The sequence below is a fragment of the Somniosus microcephalus genome, chromosome 1 (genome assembly GCF_052327205.1).
Source record: "Somniosus microcephalus isolate GS21.2 chromosome 1, FLI_Smic_1.0, whole genome shotgun sequence".
In the NCBI taxonomy this organism is placed as follows: Eukaryota; Metazoa; Chordata; class Chondrichthyes; order Squaliformes; family Somniosidae; genus Somniosus; species Somniosus microcephalus.
The window spans coordinates 260,179,593-260,198,844 of record NC_140987.1 but is presented as its reverse complement, the minus strand read 5'-3'; the positions used below and the strand labels follow the sequence as shown (position 1 = coordinate 260,198,844).

The window sequence follows — 19,252 nt, the reverse complement described above, 5'->3', positions numbered from 1 at the left end:
TATATTTTTTGCTAATTTACTTTCATAATCTATCTTCCCTTTCTTAATTAATCCTTTTGTTATCTTTTACTGTCTTTTAAAGTTTTCCCAATCCTCTATCCTCCCACAAGATTTGGCTACCTTATATGCCCTTGTTTTTAGTCGAATACTATCCTTAATTTCTTTACTTAGCCACGGATGGCTGTCTTTTCTTTTACACCCTTTTCTTCTCAGTGGAATATATTTTTTTTGGAAGTTGTAAAATAACTCCTTAAATGTACACCACTGATCATGTATCGTCTTACCCATTAATCTATTTTCCCAATCCACTCTACTCAATTCTGCTCTCATACCTTCATAGTCTCCTTTATTCAAGATTAGCATGCTTGTTTGAGATCCAACCTTCTCATCCTCTAATTGAATATGGAATTCAACCATGTTATGGTCACTCATTCCAAGGGGATCCTTTACTAGGACATTTTAAATTAATCCTGTCTCGTTACACAGGACCAGGTCTAAGGTTGCTTGCTCCCTGGTCGGTTCAGTTACATACTGCTCAAGAAAACCATCCCTAATACACTCAATGAACTCATCCTCAAGGCAGCCCTGCCCAATTTGATTTGTCCAATTAATATGATAGTTAAAATCCCCCATAATTATAGATGTTCCCTTATTACAAGCCTCAACTATTTCCTGATTGATACTCCGTCTAACAGAGTTGCAACTGTTCGGAGGCCTATAGACTACGCCCACTAGTGTTTTTTTCCCCTTATTATTCCTTATCTCCACCCAAACTGTTTCATTATCCTGATCTTTTGACCCAATATCATTTCCCTGTATTAGTGATTCCTTCCTTTATTAACATAGCCACCCCACCTCCCCTTCCTTCCTGCCTGTCCTTCCTGATCGTTAAATAACCTGGTATGTTTAATTCCCAGGCCTTGTCACCCTGCAGCCATGTTTCTGCAATGGCCACAAGATCATACCCATATGTAGTTATTTGTGCCATTAACTCGTCTATTTTGTTACGAATGCTACGTGCATTCAGATAGTGAACTTTCAAATATGTTTTGTGACACTTAGTTCCTGCTTTTGCCCTTTTTATTACTTTACCTTTTACTCCATACCTTCTGCCCCTTCCTGACACGCTCTGGTTTTTAATTTCCCCACTGCTACCTAAGTCTATGACCTTCTCTGTTGTCATTTTTATTATTTGCTCTCTATGAACCTCCCCCCCACTAGTTAGTTTAAAGCCCTCTCTACAGCCCTAGCTATATGATCCGCCAGGACTCTAGCCCCAGCACTGGCCAAGTGAAGCCCGTCCCAATGGAACAGCTCCCTCCTGCCCCAGTACTGGTGCCAGTGTCCCAGGAAGCAAAACCCATTTCTCCCACACCAGTCTTTGAGCCACGCATTTAACTCTCTAATTTTATTTGTCCTAGCCAAATTCACTCGTGGCTCAGCTAATAATCCAGAGATTATTACCCTTGAGGTTCTGTCTTTTAATTTGACCCCTAGCTGCTCATACTCCTTTAACAGAACCGGCTTCCTAGTCCTATCTATGTCGTTTGTACCAACATGGACCACGACAACTGGATCCACCCCCTCCCACTGCAAGTTTCTTTCCAGCCCAGAGGAGATGTCCTTAACCCTGGCACCGGGTAGGCAACACAGCCTTCGGGACTCTCGCTCTCGCCTGCAGAGAACTCTATCTATCCCCCTAATAATACTATCCCCTACCACTACAACATTTCTATTTACTCCCCCCTCTTGAATGGCCCCCCGTTCCACGGTGCTGTGGCCAGGTTGCTCATCCTCCCTGTAGTCCCTGCTCCTGTCCCCACAGGGAGTAAGAACCTCGAACCTGTTGGACAAGAGCAAGGGCTGCGGCTCCTCCAACACTACCTACTGGATCCCCGTACCTCCTCACTCGTAGTCACACCATCCTGTCCCTGACCATGGGCTATATCTGAATTAATTAACTTCATAGGTGTGACCATCTCCTGAAACACAGAGTCCAGGAACTTCTCCCCCTCCCTGATGTGTCGCTGTGTCTGAAGCTCAGACTCCAGCTCATCAACACGGAGCTGGACTTCCTGTAGCAGCAGACACTTGTCACAGACGTAATCACCGTGAGCCTCAATGGGGTTCACTGGCTCCCACATCTCGCAACAGTAACACATCACCTGCTCCATTCTATGTAATTAATTAAATTTTTTATTGTTAGTTATGGACACCCTCTGCCCGATTATAGATGCTAGTATCCCCTTTAATTTATTGGATTTAAATTAAATCTATCCCTCTAATTACACCAGTTAAATGGTTTACCAACAGTCACTCTGCACCAGAAAGACCTTATCAAGAATGATTTAAGGAGAAATAACAATTAAAGAACTCTCACACTTACCCAAACTCAGAGCACTCTCTGCTGACCTCGCACTCAGTGCTTGCTCGCACTAGCAATGGTCTTTTTATACTGTTTGTTTGTTTACAGCCAAATTAGTCACCCCTGCTGATTGGTTAGAAAACTGGTTTTCACTGCCTGCTGTGCCAATTTACTCCTACTGCAGTGTAACCTTGTTTTACTCTTCTTAAACCAACAGAATCCCAAATACTTAACTTTTCCCCTTTACTTAAACTGCTTAAGTAATCTTATCAAGAATGACTTAAGGAGATAGATTTCTGGTTCTACCATCTGGGCAGGGTGGAGGGTATAATTTGGATCACCCACCCTTTACGGAAACCTGCCCGATTTTCATTCCGTTTAAACCTGTTGGGTTACTGCCCAGGCAATGAACACTAAGGGCTGGATTTTGCCGGCTCTCAGAGGGCGGGTTTGGAGGCGGGTCAAAGGGTAAAATCGTTTTGATTGATGGCGGGTTGCGATCCCGCCGTCAACCCACCTCCAAACAATTTTCCCAAGTGTCAGGTCCCCGATTTGTGCATAGACCCGACACCTAGTGGTGGGAAGAGGATTAAAGCCAATTACCTGCCTGTTAACAGGTATTTGATAAGAGTTGACAGGCTATTTTTTAATTTTGCCGCTTCTGCCTCGGGTTTCCCGATGTCTGGACACCACGCCAGGTAAGTGTGGCATGTTGTGAGTCTGCTGTAATGTTTCTGGATAGATGACAGCTGCAGAAGTGGTGTGAAGGATCCAATAGTGCACTGGTGAATCTCAGAGGTAAGAAAATGTTGGGAAATTCATTTTTAATACATTTACACATTTCTTTAGGTAACAAGTTTTGAAATCCATGTCCAGTGCCATTTCATTGGGAGAACCTCTCTCACCAGTGGCAGATCGCTTCTGTCACCTCACCTGCAGCTGCCATCTATTCCAGCCTGTGGTGGGAGTCACTAGAGAGCCCGGGTGAAAGTGCTCACCTTTGTACAGTGATTGTCAGTGTTTGTAGAACCTCAATGCTGTCAAACACTGAGAAATCAGCTGTCAAAAAAAAATTGTGTGTGGTCCCTTTAAGAAAACCGGCAGGTGACACATCATCAAATGAAGTCATCTGACTGGCTTCCTCTTAATTGGCTGGCAAGCCTGCAGGGTGGGCTTAACAATGTCAATCAACGTAAAATCACGTCTGTGGGCCGGATGCAGTTGGGGGTGGGGCTGGAAGCCGGAAACCACCTGACCCGCACCCAACCCGCCTCCAATGAAAAAATCGCAGCCTAAGAATTACCCCATAACAAACAAACAACAACTAGTATTTATATAGTGCCTTTAATGTCGTAAAACATCCCAAGCAGCTTCACAGGAGCGTTATCAAACACAATTTGACACCGAGCCACATAAGGAGATATTAGGACAGATTGGCCAAAGAGGTAGATTTCTTAAGGAGCGCCTTAACTGAGGAGAGAGAGATGGAGAGGTTTAGGGAGTGAATTCCAGAGCTTTGGGCCTAGGTAGCTGAAGACACGGCTGCCAATGGTGGAGCAAAGAAAATCAGGGATGCGGAAGAGGCCAGAATTAGAGGAGCACAGAGATCTCGGAGGGTTGTAGGACTGGAGGAGGTTACAGAGATAGGGAGGGGTGAGGCCGTGGAAGGACCTCATGCACCTCAAGGCATTTAAAAATAAAATAGTGTTCTAACTGAAGATGTGGGGAGTTAAAATTCAACCTGGTTCGGAGTGGGACAAAAACAAGTGGTAGGGTCTCCTTTATACACCCACCTCCCATTGAATGGTAGGTCCACTACTGCCCACTTTCCACCCACCCCACCCCACCCAAGTTGAAGTTTACCCCCGTATAGTCAACAATCTTGGCCTGAGCGCCAATGAGCAAACTAAGGAGCTCGTAACCTCACAGCTATGCAAATGGGAGATAAAGAATTCATGCCAATCATTACAAGCTGAAGCCGTCATTCTCTTATTGTGTCAGCTACATCCTGCCCTGGCAGTAACCTTCATTACAAAACTGCAACAACATCAAAAATAATGTACAAAAACAGCTGACCGCTGGCTCATAGCTCAACTCCCCGATTTAATTCAACCCAAGGTATTATTTATTTTACTGTGGCCAATCCTGGATCACAACAAGCCCCATGTGGCCAACAAAAGCAATTGTCACAAAAGTGAAGCCATCTGATCGGGTGGGGGTTTTAGGGTGGATGACAGTGAGAGCCACAGATAGCAAACCTTCGGCCTTTCTGGACTGCATGCAGGCATGTTAAACTTTTATCTCCCTATAGTTTGTTCATGTGACTTAAAAAAGCAACACAAGCGCTTTACAGATTTAAATTGTTACCAAAAAATCCTTTGGCAAACACGGCATTTGACTTTTTGTTATTATCTGTATTAATGCAGAGCTTTCACAAGCCATGTTGCTGCAGAGACAAGGGGGCAGAGTGGCTCAGGGATCTCCAAGAGCAAATCAAAACTCTTACCTCCATTCTATGGGGAAGTAGCACGTTCCAGTGGAGACCGGGTGTAGTGAAGCAGAAAAAAAGAGAAAGAAGAGGAAAGTTAGGCTTTTGTCCATCAATGTAAGACGCAGTGTGTGTGTGAGCTGTGTTAGACTGCACCCTGATCCTTTGAGATCTGTGTGTGTGTGTGTGTGTGTGTGTGTGTGTGAGAGCTGTATTAGACTGCACCCTGATCCTTTGAGATCTGTGTGTGTGTGTGTGTGTGTGTGTGTGTGTGTGTGTGTGAGCTGTTAGACTGCACCCTGATCCTTTGAGATCTGTGTGTGTGTGTGTGTGTGTGTGTGTGTGTGTGAGCTGTATTAGACTGCACCCTGATCCTTTGAGATCTGTGTGTGTGTGTGCGCGCGTGTGTGAGCTGTGTTAGACTGCACCCTGATCCTTTGAGATCTGTGTGTGTGTGTACGTGTGTGTGTGAGCTGTGTTAGACTGCACCCTGATCCTTTGAGATGTGTGTGTGTGTGCGCGTGTCTGAGGGGCCCTAGCTCTGGATTGACAGGTGTGCAGGCAATCAGACACCGAAACTAAGCGTCAGATTTGCTGGGATCTTGGAAAGAGGGGAATGGGTGTCAGATTTGAAATATCTTAACAAATCCTTAAACTTGGAGTGGGGGTGGAGGGGTTGAGGGTGGTGGGGGTTCTTGTAAGCAATGCTTAAACAGAACTCAAGGCAAGGCTCTGCTTGGTGAATAAGTTTAAGCTTAAGGTGGAAAGCAGCAATCAGCGAACTAAAGTTTAAGAGTTCTGATCAGCTGCTGCAGAATTTTAACGCGTTGTAGGCTGGTTGTTATATTGAAGCCAGACAGAAAGTTTTTCCTATAAAGACTTCAATAAAAATAGATATTAGAGTATTTTGATGGCACAAGATTAAAGTTTTAAAAACACGCACCTCAGTGCAAACTAATCGAATATATTTTTCAATGGCGATCTCCGACAGGATTTACTAAATGCTCACGTCTCTGACCAGTCACTGTGCAACTTTATTTTTATGCGGTTTTCTTCCTATCGTTGGCCAAGGCAATCGGAAGCTGGGGCTTCCCCCGCACCACTGTATATTATAGTTATCGGTAAACCTTACTGACCACAGATCATTTACCCACCTCTGTTTGTCTAAGAAATGCTAGGCCAAGTGCCCCAGTTAAAGCTGAAAACCAGATTTAGTAACATCCAGCTGCTCGGGAATGTTTAAAGGAAAACAAGTTAAATACTGATTGAATTAAATTTTCAAAGTTCCAATATCTCCCCCTGGATGGCCTTTGAACGGTCAATAATTTAAGAAGGAGTTTGCAGTTTTTCGGGATGTGTACAGACCATAGGATCATTGAGAAGGCTGTCATTTTTCTTTTGGAAAAAAGGATAAGTTAATATTAATCATTGGTTGAAATGCCAAGTTATGATTATTTTTTAATATGTCCAGTCATTCCTGACACATCACACTCAAGTCAGTGAGATCCCACCCACTGTGATTGCACTGCAGTCCTGGGAGGAGACGGAACTGTGAAAATGAAGTTCCAGCTACAACTAACCGCAAAGGATCTGGCTCCAGTTTTTGATTCAAAGTATGAATCCTGGTCTGATTTAAAACCAGGTGTAACTGATTCTCAGTCAGTTCTCACAGCCCTCTGTGATTTTGTTAAAAGTTTCTGTTTTTTTAATCTCTCCCCTCGTTCAACAGTGCATCTGTTGCCCAGATCTCTCCCCTCGTTCAACAGTGCATCTGTTGCCCAGATCTCTCCCCTCGTTCAACAGTGCATCTGTTGCCCAGATCTCTCCCCTCGTTCAACAGTGCATCTGTTGCCCAGATCTCTCCCCTCGTTCAACAGTGCATCTGTTGCCCAGATCTCTCCCCTCGCTCAACAGTGCATCTGTTGCCCAGATCTCTCCCCTCGTTCAACAGTGCATCTGTTGCCCAGCTGGGAATTTTGAACTCTCAAGCCACACATCACTCCATCTTTCTGATACAGTGCCATGAATAAGATTGTGGTTAGGTTTTTTTTTCACCTCAAGGTTGTGCGCATCCCACTAGTTATACTGGCTGACCAAACCTATCCCAGAGACGCTGGCATTGTTCTCCTTAAATGTAATTGAAATATATAAAATTCTGAAGGGGATCGATAGGGTAGATGCTGAGAGGCTGTTTCCCCTGGCTGGAGAGTCTAGAACTAAGTGGTCACAGTCTCAGGATAAGGGGTCGGCCATTTAAGACTGAGATGAGGAGAAATTTCTTCACTCAGAGGGTTGTGAATCTTTGGAATTCTCTGTCCCAGAGGGCTGTGGATGCTGAGTCTTTGAGTATATTCAAGGCCGAGATCGATAGATTTTTGTACTCTAGGGGAATAAAGGGATATGAGGCTAGGGTGAGAAAGTATAGTTGAGGTCGAAGAGTCGGTAACCAAAAGACACAGATTTAAAATAATTGGTAAAAAAGCCAGGGGGGAAGTTGAGAATTTTTTTACGCAGCCAGTTGTTGTGATCTGGAATGCGCTGCCTGAAAGGACGGTGGAAGCAGATTCAATAGTAACTTTCAAAAGGGAGTTGGATAAATACTTGAAATGGAAGAATTTGCAGGGCTATGGGGAAAGAGTAGGTAAGTGGGACTAATTGGATAGCTCTTTCAAAGAGCTGGCATAGGCACGATGGGCCGAATGGCCTCCTTCTGTGCTCTATGCTTCTGTGCCTTGGTTAGTACGCTGGAGTATCAGCAACACTGAGCGACTGTTTTCATTATACATTTCTGGACAGAGTACAAACATTTTCAGGTTGGATATGCACGTCATCCCCATTGCTGGTGCCTTGGAATTGCTGTTTGTTCTTTCAATGTACATGTTAATTTACCCTAGAAACCCTGACACCCAGCACACACACAAACAGTTCCACACTGAACCTCCCTTCATTGTTCATTCACCATTTATAGCTGTATTTAATTCCTTCCTTAGTTTCCGCTACAACTATCACAGAATACCACGTGCTGTAAGTTCAGCACAGCTTGCTGTTAGACCCCTCCATGTGTTTGCTGCAGATCAAAGGCATTAGGAAGTTCTTGGGTCCAGCTCGGCTTCCTGCCCTGTTGGATGGAGAACACCGTGTGCAGCGAAACTTAAAGACAGTGAGGGAAAGTAAAATATATGTTAAAAAAAGAGAAGGGAAGACCTAATAGAGGTCTTTATAATTATGAAAGGGTTTGATAGGGTAGACGTAGAGATGTTTCCACTTATGCGGGAGACCACAACTAGAGGCCACATGTATAAGTTAGTTGTTAATAAATCCAATAAGGAATTCAGGAGAAACTTCTTTACCCAGAGAGTGGTGAGAATGTGGAACTCGCTACCACAGGGAGTGGTTGAAGTGAATAGCATAGATGTATTTAAGGGGAAGCTAGATGCATGTAAGGACGATACGCTGATACAGTGAGATGAAGTAAGGTGGGAGAGGCTAGTGTGGAGCATAAAAACTGGCATGGAGCAGTTGGGTTGGATGGCCTGTTTCTGTGAACTGGGACAAAAAGCAATAAATGCACTTTCATTGCCAGAGCTATCGCGACTAACTAATGCTCATGTTATGACTTAAAATGGAATTAAGACAAATCTTTGTGCGGTTAAGACAGCTCTGCACAGTTTAAAGCATAATGCATTGGAACATTACAATGTTTCCAACTGACCATATCAATGTCATTGGTTAAGATCGTTGTGGGGGTTGGTAAATTGAAACAAAAATCACCTCTGGTTCTCCATCTTTCAAGCACACAACCCTTGACCAGAGCTGACAGCTGCCAGAGCAATATGTTTCACGGCATGTGTTTGCAATGGGGCTGTGAGCGATTCAGCTGCTGCAAAGGCTGAACTAGCACAAGCACAGAGATCAAACATTCGGAGAAAGAAAAAAAAAACACCTTTGTTATGTCTGGCATCAGATGGCCCCTTAACATGAGCAGAATCAATACCAGAGCCTCCAGAATTTCCATGCGGATCTCTGCTACCCAGTCGAGCTTGTTTACTTTGGAAAACGAATCGTTTGACCAGCTTCCACTGAACTATGCCACCTGTTTATCAGCCTACCAAGTTAAAAAAAAATTGACACTGAATAGTACGTTGCAATTATGTCAATGTTGAGCCCCTGCGCAGTGTGATTGAAGAAAGAAAGACTTGGAGTTCTATAACTCCTTTCATGATCCAAAGCACTTTACAGCCAATTAAGTACTTTTGAAGTGTAATCGCTAATATCATGTTATCACTTAACTCCCCAAAGCCTTTCCACCATCCACAAGGCGCAAGTCAGGAGTGTGATGGAATACTCTCCACTTGCCCAGATGAGAGCAGCTCCAACAACACTGAAGAAGCTCAACACCATCCAGGACAAAGCAGCCCGCTTGATTGGTGCTCCATCCACCACCTTAAACATTCACTCCCTCCACCACCGGCGCACTGTGGCTGCAGTGTGTACCATCTACAAGATGCACTGCAGCAACTCGCCAAGGCTTCTTCAGCAGCACCTCCCAAACCCGTGACCTCTTCCACCTAGAAGGACAAGGCCACAGGCGCATGGGAACATCTTCAAGTCACACACCATCCTGACTTGGAAGTGAATCCAAGTTCCTTCATCGTTGCTGGTTCAAAATTCTGGAACTCTGTCCCTAACAGCATTGTGAGAATACCTTTACCACATGGACTGCAGCGGTTCAAGAAGGCGGCTCACCACCACCTTCTCAAGGGCAATTAGGGATGGGCAATAAACGCTGGCCTTGCCCACATCCCGTGAATGAATTAAAAAAATGACAGTCACTTTGCGCACAGCACGGACCCAAAAACAGCAAGGTGATAATGACCAAATAATCTGTTTTAGTGATGTTGATTGGGGGATAAATATTGACCAGTAAACCAGGGATAACTCCCCTGCTCTTCTTTGAAATAGTGCCATGGGGTCTTTTACGTCCACCTGACAGGGCAGACGGGGCCTCGGTTTAACATCTCATCTGAAAGATGGCACTCCGACAGTGTAGCGCTCCCTCAGCACTGCGCTGGAGTGTCAACTTGGAGCATGCGCTCAAGTCTCTGCAGTGGGGCTTGTAACCACAACCTGTGGACTCAGAGGTGAGAGTGTGCTACCAACTGAGCCACAGCAGACACAATGATAAAGGTGGCTTTTATTTGGACTCTGAAAACATCTCGGACTGTCCCAAGTTCATTTTAAATACGAGCACAAGAAAAAAACTTAAAGGTCCCATATTCAGATCTGGCACTGGTTTCATCTCCACTGGAAGTGCCAGGAAGGGGCGGGGGAGGGGGGAGGAAAAATGGGGTGTGATACGATTAATAATAATAATCTTTGTTTTCACCAAAAAATACAATGAAACTAGAAACATTGGGGGAGAAATTTGGTACCTTAGTGCCTCCTGTTAGCACCTCCCTGGGGCATTAATTGGGAGCTACCAGCTTTACGACCGGGCGCGGCGATAGTACCGACGCCCGTGACATTGACGTGGAGGTTTGCGGCGGTGGTGACCACTAGCGCCACCATCTCCTGCACCCGGAGATCGTGACATCATTGCTGTGCGCACAGCCCCAGTTACGCCCCGGACAGGAACTTCGGTTCCGTCCCCTGCAGCGTCGCCGGGTGACAACACCGACAATTACAGGAGTCACTGTTCGGGAGGCTGGGCGCTTCAGAGGCGCAAATAAAAGGGGATGTTGGCGCGGGTAGGAGAAAAATTGTTACAATGTTGTAAGTGATTTTTTGTGATTGCTCCTGGGCCGCGATCGATCAGCCTGGCAATCTGCTGGAGTACATGGGGCTGATCAGGCTGGGTCGCGGCTGCCGTCGGGAACCAGCTAACTGGTCCCAATGCAGAGCCTGCAGCACTGGCCTTTCCCTTTAAGGGAGGGAAGGAGCCTCAGCTCGCGACAGTACTGCACGGGACATTGTGCAGCGCTGCACCACTACCGCCCCGCCTGCGTTCTTTAGCGCCCCAGGAAGGAAGTGGAACGCTTGATTTAACGCTCCACTTTCTTCCTGGAGCGCAAACACCGAATGTTGAAAAAGCTGAGCATCATTCGCACCTGGCGCTAAGTTTCCCAGATTTCAAAAGTTTGGCCCCAAACGGGGCGATACTGAAGTTCTCCCTCTTTAGGCCACAACTCCGGGTGAAATTCACCAAAAAAAAAACTTTTGGAAAATATTTTTGCAAAACTTTTTCGTGTCTTGCCAATTTCACTGCAACCCTGTTCACAGGGGAGTGGGAAATTCCATTAGGGTGGGCATTGGAGCGATCTTCTGCCCCTCCCCCACACATCAAGTCCGGGGGGGGAGGGGGGGCGGTCGTGTGGCTGGGGGAGTTCTTGGACTTGCTCAGGAATCTTGGCCCAGTCTTTGCCTCCTGACAGGCTCAATGGAACTAACAACTGCTGAGAGCTCCAGAATGAAGGAGAGAGCCAGTGATTGACCCTGGAGGGGAACGATTGCCTTCCAGGGAGGGCCCAAACTGCTCCAGTAGGATTTGTGGGGTCGGCCCACTCTGTGCCCTGGGAGGCCCTTCTCAGACATCCTGTACTGCGTCAAAGTGGCATGGTGCCAGTCTGAATTTCCGGGCTTCGGGCAGGGTGGGCAATGTTGATTTACCCTTACACATGATAGTAGCTCACCCCAAATATTTAATGACCTCGTCCCACAGTTTAGGTTAGCACCTATGGTGGGCTCCATGGGAACCCAGGATGATCTGCTCTGCCAACTGTTAACCAGCAGAGCAGGTCTCCAGGAACTTCAGACCCCACATATCTCCACACCATGACCACATATCTACCAAGTGAGCTACCCAGAGAGTGGTTAGAATTAAGCTGCTTGCAGCTTTGTTTTAGGCAAGTATTCATTTGTTTCCTTTAAATGGAAAAATGTTACCTACCTGCAAATTTCCCCTTTACTTCCCCACCCAGGTGCAAATTGGGCCAGCTTATTTATTTAATTTTACACAAAGTGCAAGAATGCAGAGCTTTTGATACTGATTGCAAGACTTGCTTGCAGTGTACGTGGCGAGGGGTGTGATGAGGAAGTGACTCCAGATATCATAATGGAGATAAGACCAACTTCTAACCCAGGAAATTCCAGAGTTATGTGACACATCCGATGGGAAATTTTCCAGACTCAGTGCTGAAGTAAAAGGAACCTCGGAACAACGAGGCAGCGCTTAGCGAAATTCTTCTGGGCCAACCTTGCAAGATTTTCCAAGATCATCTGCATTAGGTGTCAGCCATGGCTCAGTGGGGAGCACTCTCGCCTCTGAGGCAGAAGGTGGAGGGTTTAAGCCCCATTCCAGAGACTTGAGCACATAATCTCGGCTGACTCTTCAATGGAGTGCTACACTGTCAGAGGTGCCATCTTTCAGATGAGATGTTAAACTGAGGCCCTGTCAGGTGGATTTGAAGGATCCCATGGTGCTATTCAAAGTAGAGCAGGGGAATTCTCCCTGGTGTCCTGCCCCAACATTTTCCCCTCCACCAATATCATTAAAAACAGATTACCTCTTTGCTGTTTCTGGGAGCTTTCTGTGCGCCAATAGGTTGCCGTGTTTTCCCTACGTTACAACAGTGACTACATTTCAAGAATACATTATTGACTGTGAAACACTTTGGGACATCCTGAGGTGGTGAAAGGTGCTATATCAATGCAAGTTCTTTCTTATTGCCTATTCCTGGCATGGTTCTGGCCCAGACTGGGCCTGCCTGTTGAGGTTTGCTGTGGATGGGAAGGAACTCCAGCCTTTAAGAGCTGCAGCTGCTATTAAAAGGGACACATTAATTGACGCTCTGACCAGTGAAGGAGAACTGGCTGGTGGAAGGAACGGGTCAGCTCCATCCCTGAATGTACATTTGGAGTTTCCCTTAGAAAAAGTGCAGCAAAGGTGAGTTTACCCGCTTTGGCATTGAAGAAATATGGCAGCTGCTCTAATTCTGACCCCTCTCTATCTCTGTAACCTCCTCCCAGCCCTACAACCCTCCGAAATCTCTGTGCTCCTCCAATTCTGGCCTCTTGCGCATCCGCCATTTCCATCGCTCCACCATTGGCGGCCGTGCCTTCAGCTGCCTGGTCCCTAAACTCTGGAATTCCCTCCCTAAATCTCTCTGCCTCTCTCTCTCTCTCTCCCTCTCCTCCTTTAAAGATGCTGCTTAAAATCTACCTCCTGTGAAGCGCCTTGGGACGTTTTACTACGTTAAAGGGGTTATATAAATGCGAGTTGTTCGTGTTGATATTGTGCATGTCATTACAATACAAATGTACTATTAACATGAAGGCCTCATCTGTCTTAAGGCCTTACTGGAAGTTTGCATGTGGTGCAGATTGGTGGAGACTCAGCAAGATGGATCTCCACTCAATTTTCCGACCCTGCCAGTGCCAATTCTGCTTCAGCACTACCAGCAATAGTGACCAGGAAATTTCCTCTTCGACCCACTTGTGGAAGCCAGGATTTTCATTCACCTATCCATTCAATCTGACCAAATTACTTCATATTCTATTTCCTTTCACATGATTTTTCTCCCCTGAGGTTGTGGGCACCATTGGGAAGGCCACATGCACTGCCCATCTCTAGTTGCCCTGAAAAGGTGGTGGTGGGCCTTCTCCTTGACCCTCTTCAATCCTTGGTCATGTTGGTGCTCCCACAATGGTGCTAGGTAGGGAATTCCAAGATATTGACCTGTAGCGATGGAGGAACAACCATATATGTCCAAGTCAGGATGGCGTGTGCATTGGAGGGGAACTCCGAAGTGGTGGCATTCCCAATACATCGTTGTGTTTATCCTTCTCAATGGTAGAGGTTGCAAGTAAGCGAGGTGTTTTTGAAGTAACTTTAGTGCATCTTGTAGATCATAAATTCTGCAGCGGTGATGGAGCAGATAGATACTCAGGCTAGCAGCAGGAACACAAAATGAAGTGAACTGCTCTGTCCTGGATGACTGAAGTCGCAGCTGCGCCCATCCAGGCGAGTGGTGAGTATTCCATCACACCCTTGATGAGGCTTGTATATGGCGGAGAGGCTTTGAGGGTGCATGAGTTGAACCACTCATCATGCAGTATCCAGCCTATGCCATGTTTTTGCATCCATGGACCATTAAGCTTCTGGCCAATGATGACCCCTACAAGATGTTGATGGTGGGGGACTTAGTGATGTTGGTGCTGTTGAAAGCTAGTGGGAGATTGCGGAGGTTTCTCTTGTTTGAGATGGTCATTATCTGGCATTTACGTGGCAAGAACATTACATAGAACGACATAGCATTTAAAGCACAGAAACAGGCCATTCGGCCCAACTGGTCTATGCCGGTGTTTATGCTCCACACGAGCCTCCTCCCAGCCCTCTTCATCTCACCCAATCAGCATATCCTACTATTCCTTTCTCCCTCATGTGTTTATCTAGCTTCCCCTTAAATGCATCCATGCTATTTGCCTCAACCACTCCCTGTGGTAGTGAGTTCTACATTCTCACCACTCTCTAGTTAAAGACATTTCTCCTGAATTCCCTATTGGATTTATTAGTGACTATCTGATATTGATGGCCCCTAGTTTTGGTCTCCCCCACAAGTGGAAACGTCTTCCCTACATCTACCCTATCAAACCCTTCATAATCGGACCTCCCCCCGCCAGGGTCAGGGACTGGACTCCCCCCCCCCCCAACCCCCAGGTTCGGATGGGCCTGGTCCTGCGGGGGTTCCTACATATTACTGGAACCCATGCTCCCAGTGGGTCGGAAAGTAAAAATTCCCCCGGTGTTGTCATTATATGCAGCCTATTCTTTGACATCATTCTTAAGGTTTTAGCCATTGCTAAATGCCAACAAGGTACTCGGGCAATCCCCTCGCAGGTCTTTGTCAATGCGGCTTTTCAACTGACACCTCTTCCTCTCTCTACCCTTCCAGCCCTATGGGACAGTACCTGTGCCAGGACTCTCCAGTCAGTGGTGGAGTTCGGGCAGGGAGCTAGGTCAGAGTTCATTCAGTAGGCATGGCGAGTTCCTGGTGGGACTCCTGCTGCCGAGAGGGAGCTCGCTGTTGTTTCCGATGCCAAAAGCCCAACGCTGCTAACGGAGGGAGTGCCTCCGCCGACTCTGTGATAGCCCTGGGAAGTGCCGGTATGTTGGGTGGGCAGAAAGAAATTCGGCCAGGGTTGTAGCTCACCACCCATGCGTCCACACCCACCCCGCCCCCAAGACGTCCTGCCCGCCCCAACTGTCATTTGTATAAGAACATAAGAAATAGGAGCAGGAGTAGGCCAATCGGCCCCTCGAGCCTGCTCCGCCATTCAATAAGATCATGGCTGATCTGATCCTAACCGCCAATCTACTATCACAGAACCATCTCCAGAATCGAACAGAATTAGACACACGAAATAGGAGCAGGATCAGGCTACATGGCCCCTGGGCCCGCTCCGCTACCCACAGGGCCATGACCGATCCGAACCTGGACTCATGTCCAAATTCCTGCCCGCTCCCCATAACCCTTAATTCCCTTTACTTCTAGGAAACTGTCTATTTCTGTTTTAAATTTATGTAATGATGTAGCTTCTACAGCTTTTTGGGGCAGCATATTCCATGGACCTACCACCCTCTGAGTGAAGTAGTTCCTCCTCATCTCAGTTTTGAAAGAGCAGCCCCTTATTCTAAGACTATGCCCCCTAGTTCTAGTTTCACCCATCATCGGGAACATCCTCCCCGCATCCACCCGATCCAACCCCTTCACAATCTTATATGTTTCAATAAGATCGCCTCTCATTCTTCTGAACTCCAATGAGTAGAGTCCCAATCTACTCAACCTCTCCTCATATGTCCATCCCCGGGATTAACCGAGTGAACCTTCTTTGTACTGACTCGAGAGCAAGTATGTCTTTTCTTAAGTATGGACACCAAAACTGTATGCAGTATTCCAGGTGTGGTCTCACCAATACCTTGTACAACTGAAGCAATACCTCCCTATTTTTATATTCTATCCCCCTAGCAATGAAAGCCAACATTCCATTGGCCTTCTTAATCACTTGCTGCACCTGCATACTAACCTTTTGAGTTTCGTGCACCAGGACCCCCAGATCCCTTTGTACTTCAGTACTTTCCAGTTTCTTGCCATTAAGATAATAACTTGCTCTACGATTTTTCCTGCCAAAGTGCATAACCTCACACTTTCCAGTATTGTATTCCATCTGCCAAATCTCTGCCCACTTACTTAGCCTGTCGATGTCCCCTTGCAGGTTTTTTATGTCCTCCTCACTCACTACTTTCCCTCCCATCTTAGTATCATCTGCAAACTTTGATATGTTACACTCGGTCCCCTCCTCCAAATTGTTAATATAGATTGTAAAGAGTTGGGGACCCAGCACTGACCCCTGTGGAACACCACTAGTTACTGACTGCCAGTCCGAGAATGAACCATTTATCCCAACTCTCTGCCTTCTGTTAGATAGCCAATCCTCTATCCATGCCAGAATATTACCCCCAATCCCGTGATTTTTTATCTTAAGCAATAATCTTTTGTGTGGCACCTTGTCAAATGCCTTTTGGAAGTCTAAATACACTACGTCCACTGGTTCCCCTTTATCCACCCTATAGGTTACTTCCTCAAAGAACTCCAGCAAATTTGTCAAACATGACTTCCCCTTCATAAAACCATGCTGACTTTGTCCTATTAAATTATGATTATCCAAATGTCCTGTTACTGTCTCCTTAATAATGGGCTCCAATATTTTACCTACCACAGATGTTAGGCTAACCGGTCTAGTTTCCAGCCTTCTGTCTACTGCCCTTTTTAAATAAGGGCGTTACATTAGCAGTTTTCCAGTCTGCCGGGACCTTTGCTGATTCCAGGGAGTTTTGGAAAATTATTACCAATGCATCCACAATCCCTACCGCCACTTCCCTCAAGACCCTAGGATGTAAGCCATCAAGTCCAGTTGATTTATCCGCCTTGAGTCCCATTATTTTACCGAGTACCACTTCCTTAGTGATTTTGATCGTGTTTAGCTCCTTCCCCCCTATAACCCCCTGTTTGTCCAGTGTTGGGATATTCTTAGTGTCTTCTACTGTAAAGACTGATACAAAATATTCATTCAGTGTTTTTGCCATCTCCACATTTCCCACCATTAATTTCCCGGTCTCATCCTCTAAGGGACCAACATTTACTTTAGCCACCCTTTTTCTTTTTATATAACTATAAAAACTCTTACTATCTGTTTTTATATTTTTTGCTAATTTACTTTCATAATCTATCTTCCCTTTCTTAATCAATCTTTTTGTTATTTTTTGCTGTCTTTTAAAGTTTTCCCAATCCTCTATCCTCCCACTAGATTTGGCTACCTTATATGCCCTTGTTTTTAGTCGAATACTATCCTTATGAGGCAGGCAGGGACGGAGCAGCCCAATGTGGTCTCGATGTGGGCAGTGGTGGGCCTCACCTCCTGTGTTATCCAATGTGCTTTGCAGTGAAACCACCTGATTTCCATGTTTGCCAGTGCTTACACCAGGCCCCTGCTTAAACCTTCCACTTATTCTGTTGTTCATTCTTTAATGTGTTTCCCCCTTCAAGGACCATATACTAAGGGCCGGTTTACAACTGCGTGCTCCTGTCATGGACCCTCACCACCGGGAGGACAGATCAGGCCAGCGTACGACCCATGATTTGCTCTCTATTGTGAACGGTAAATGATGGAGGGTGCAGCTTCGATTTCCTAATATACACTCACACCGGGTGAGGGTCCCAGCCAGGGGAACCCATTATAAATCGGCCCTCACAATGTATCGTACTAGGCAAATAGTTAAAATAAAACAGCAAGGCCACTGTTCCTCTGTTTATTGCGTCCTGACCTACCTGTGATGCTAAGTGTAGCAGTGGCTTTTGCTGTAGTACTTCCTTCACTGTGTTTGTTAGTGGTCAGACAAGTGAACAGAGAAGGCCTGGTAACATACACGCGCAGTCTAGACTCCATCACTTCTCCCTTAATGCGATTCTGCATCGATACCATGGGGACCTGGAGAAAACACAAAATAAAATCTAGATTTATACACCACATTTTGTTCAAAAACCTTTGGGTTCAGAAACTGGATGCAGACCTGTTTTGCAATAGGCATGAAAATTATTGATGGAGACATTCCCTGAAAAACAAGGCAACAGATTTTAAAAACTTAACTAAAGTAAAATTTATATTAAGTGATTTTTTTTTAAAGAACAAAAGTGTGTTTGTGTGTGTGTGCGGGAGAGAGAAAATTACATTGCTCTGATTACTTATTGTAGCTTTTATTTTGTGATCTACAGACTTTAAAAATGGATTAAATTGTGCATGAGAGAGTTAGTGCGTGAGTGAGAGTGAGAGTGTGCGAGTGAGTGAAAGAGTGAGAGTGAGAGAGAGTATGAGAGAGAGAGCGAGTGTGAGAGTGAGAGTGAAAGAGTGAGAGTGAGAGTGAGTGAGTATGAGAGAGTATGAGAGAGTGAGAGAGTGAGAGAGCGAGTGTGAGAGAGTGCGAAAGTGAGTGTGAGCGAGTGAGAGTGAGTGCGAGAGAGTGAGGGTGAGTGAGAGAGTGAGAGAGAGTGAGAGAGAGAGAGAGAGAGAGAGTGTGTGAGTGAGAGAGTGAGTGAGAGAGTTAGTGTGTGAGTGAGAGTGAGAGAGAGAGTTAATGTGAGAGTGAGAAAGCGAGAGTGAGAGTGAGCGAGTGAGAGTGAGTGTGAGCGAGTGAGAAAGTGAGTGTGAGCGAGTGAGAAAGTGAGTGTGAGCGAGTGAGAGTTAGTGTGTGAGTGAGAGAGTGGGTGTGAGCAAGTGAGTGTGAGAGTGAGTGTGAGCAAGTGAGTGTGAGCGAGTGAGAGTGAGTGTGGCAGAGTGAGAGTGAGTGTGGCAGAGTGAGAGTGAGTGTGAGAGAGTGAGTGTGAGCGAGTGAGAGAGTGAGAGGGAGGGGAGGGGGAAACTGGTTGAGAATAACGATGCCTCTCCGTACTCAACCTTGGGGGGATGCCAGTGGGACTGCGGGGAGGAGATGGACAGTTAATAGTGAGCTGAGCGACAGTGGAGCAAGAGGAAGAGGAGAATATGGGGTTGTTCAAAGGGGAAGAGGTAGGGGTACCAATGGCCTGAGGGGAAGGGGAGCGAGCGGGTGGTGGGGAAGTACAAGTGATGGCGGGAATGGGAAGGGAGATGCTGAAGGCCACATTTCCCATACAACTCCCAACCCAATTATGTTGGTGGCTCCTGTGCCCACCAGAGCATATGGTCCAACACTTCCCACCTGAAAGGAGAGAAGGAAAAGATAGAGAGAGAAGCAAAAAGAGTTAAGGGAAGACAGTGATAGAGAGGCAGAAGAGTAGGAGACAAAAATAATCAGCAACACACAGACA

General features: G+C 46.1%; 1 protein-coding gene across 1 annotated transcript in view; it reads right to left on the bottom strand.

Moving 5' to 3' along the window:
- musk (muscle, skeletal, receptor tyrosine kinase) overlaps positions 1-19,252 on the bottom strand; it is a 216,861-nt gene that overhangs the window by 111,557 nt on the left and 86,052 nt on the right. Inside the window, exons 7-8 of the mRNA XM_085992850.1 lie at positions 17,738-17,897; positions 4,872-4,878 (exon numbers count right to left, since the gene is read on the bottom strand). Coding sequence (XP_085848976.1) covers positions 4,872-4,878; positions 17,738-17,897 — 167 coding nt within the window. The remainder of the gene's footprint in view (positions 1-4,871; positions 4,879-17,737; positions 17,898-19,252) is intronic.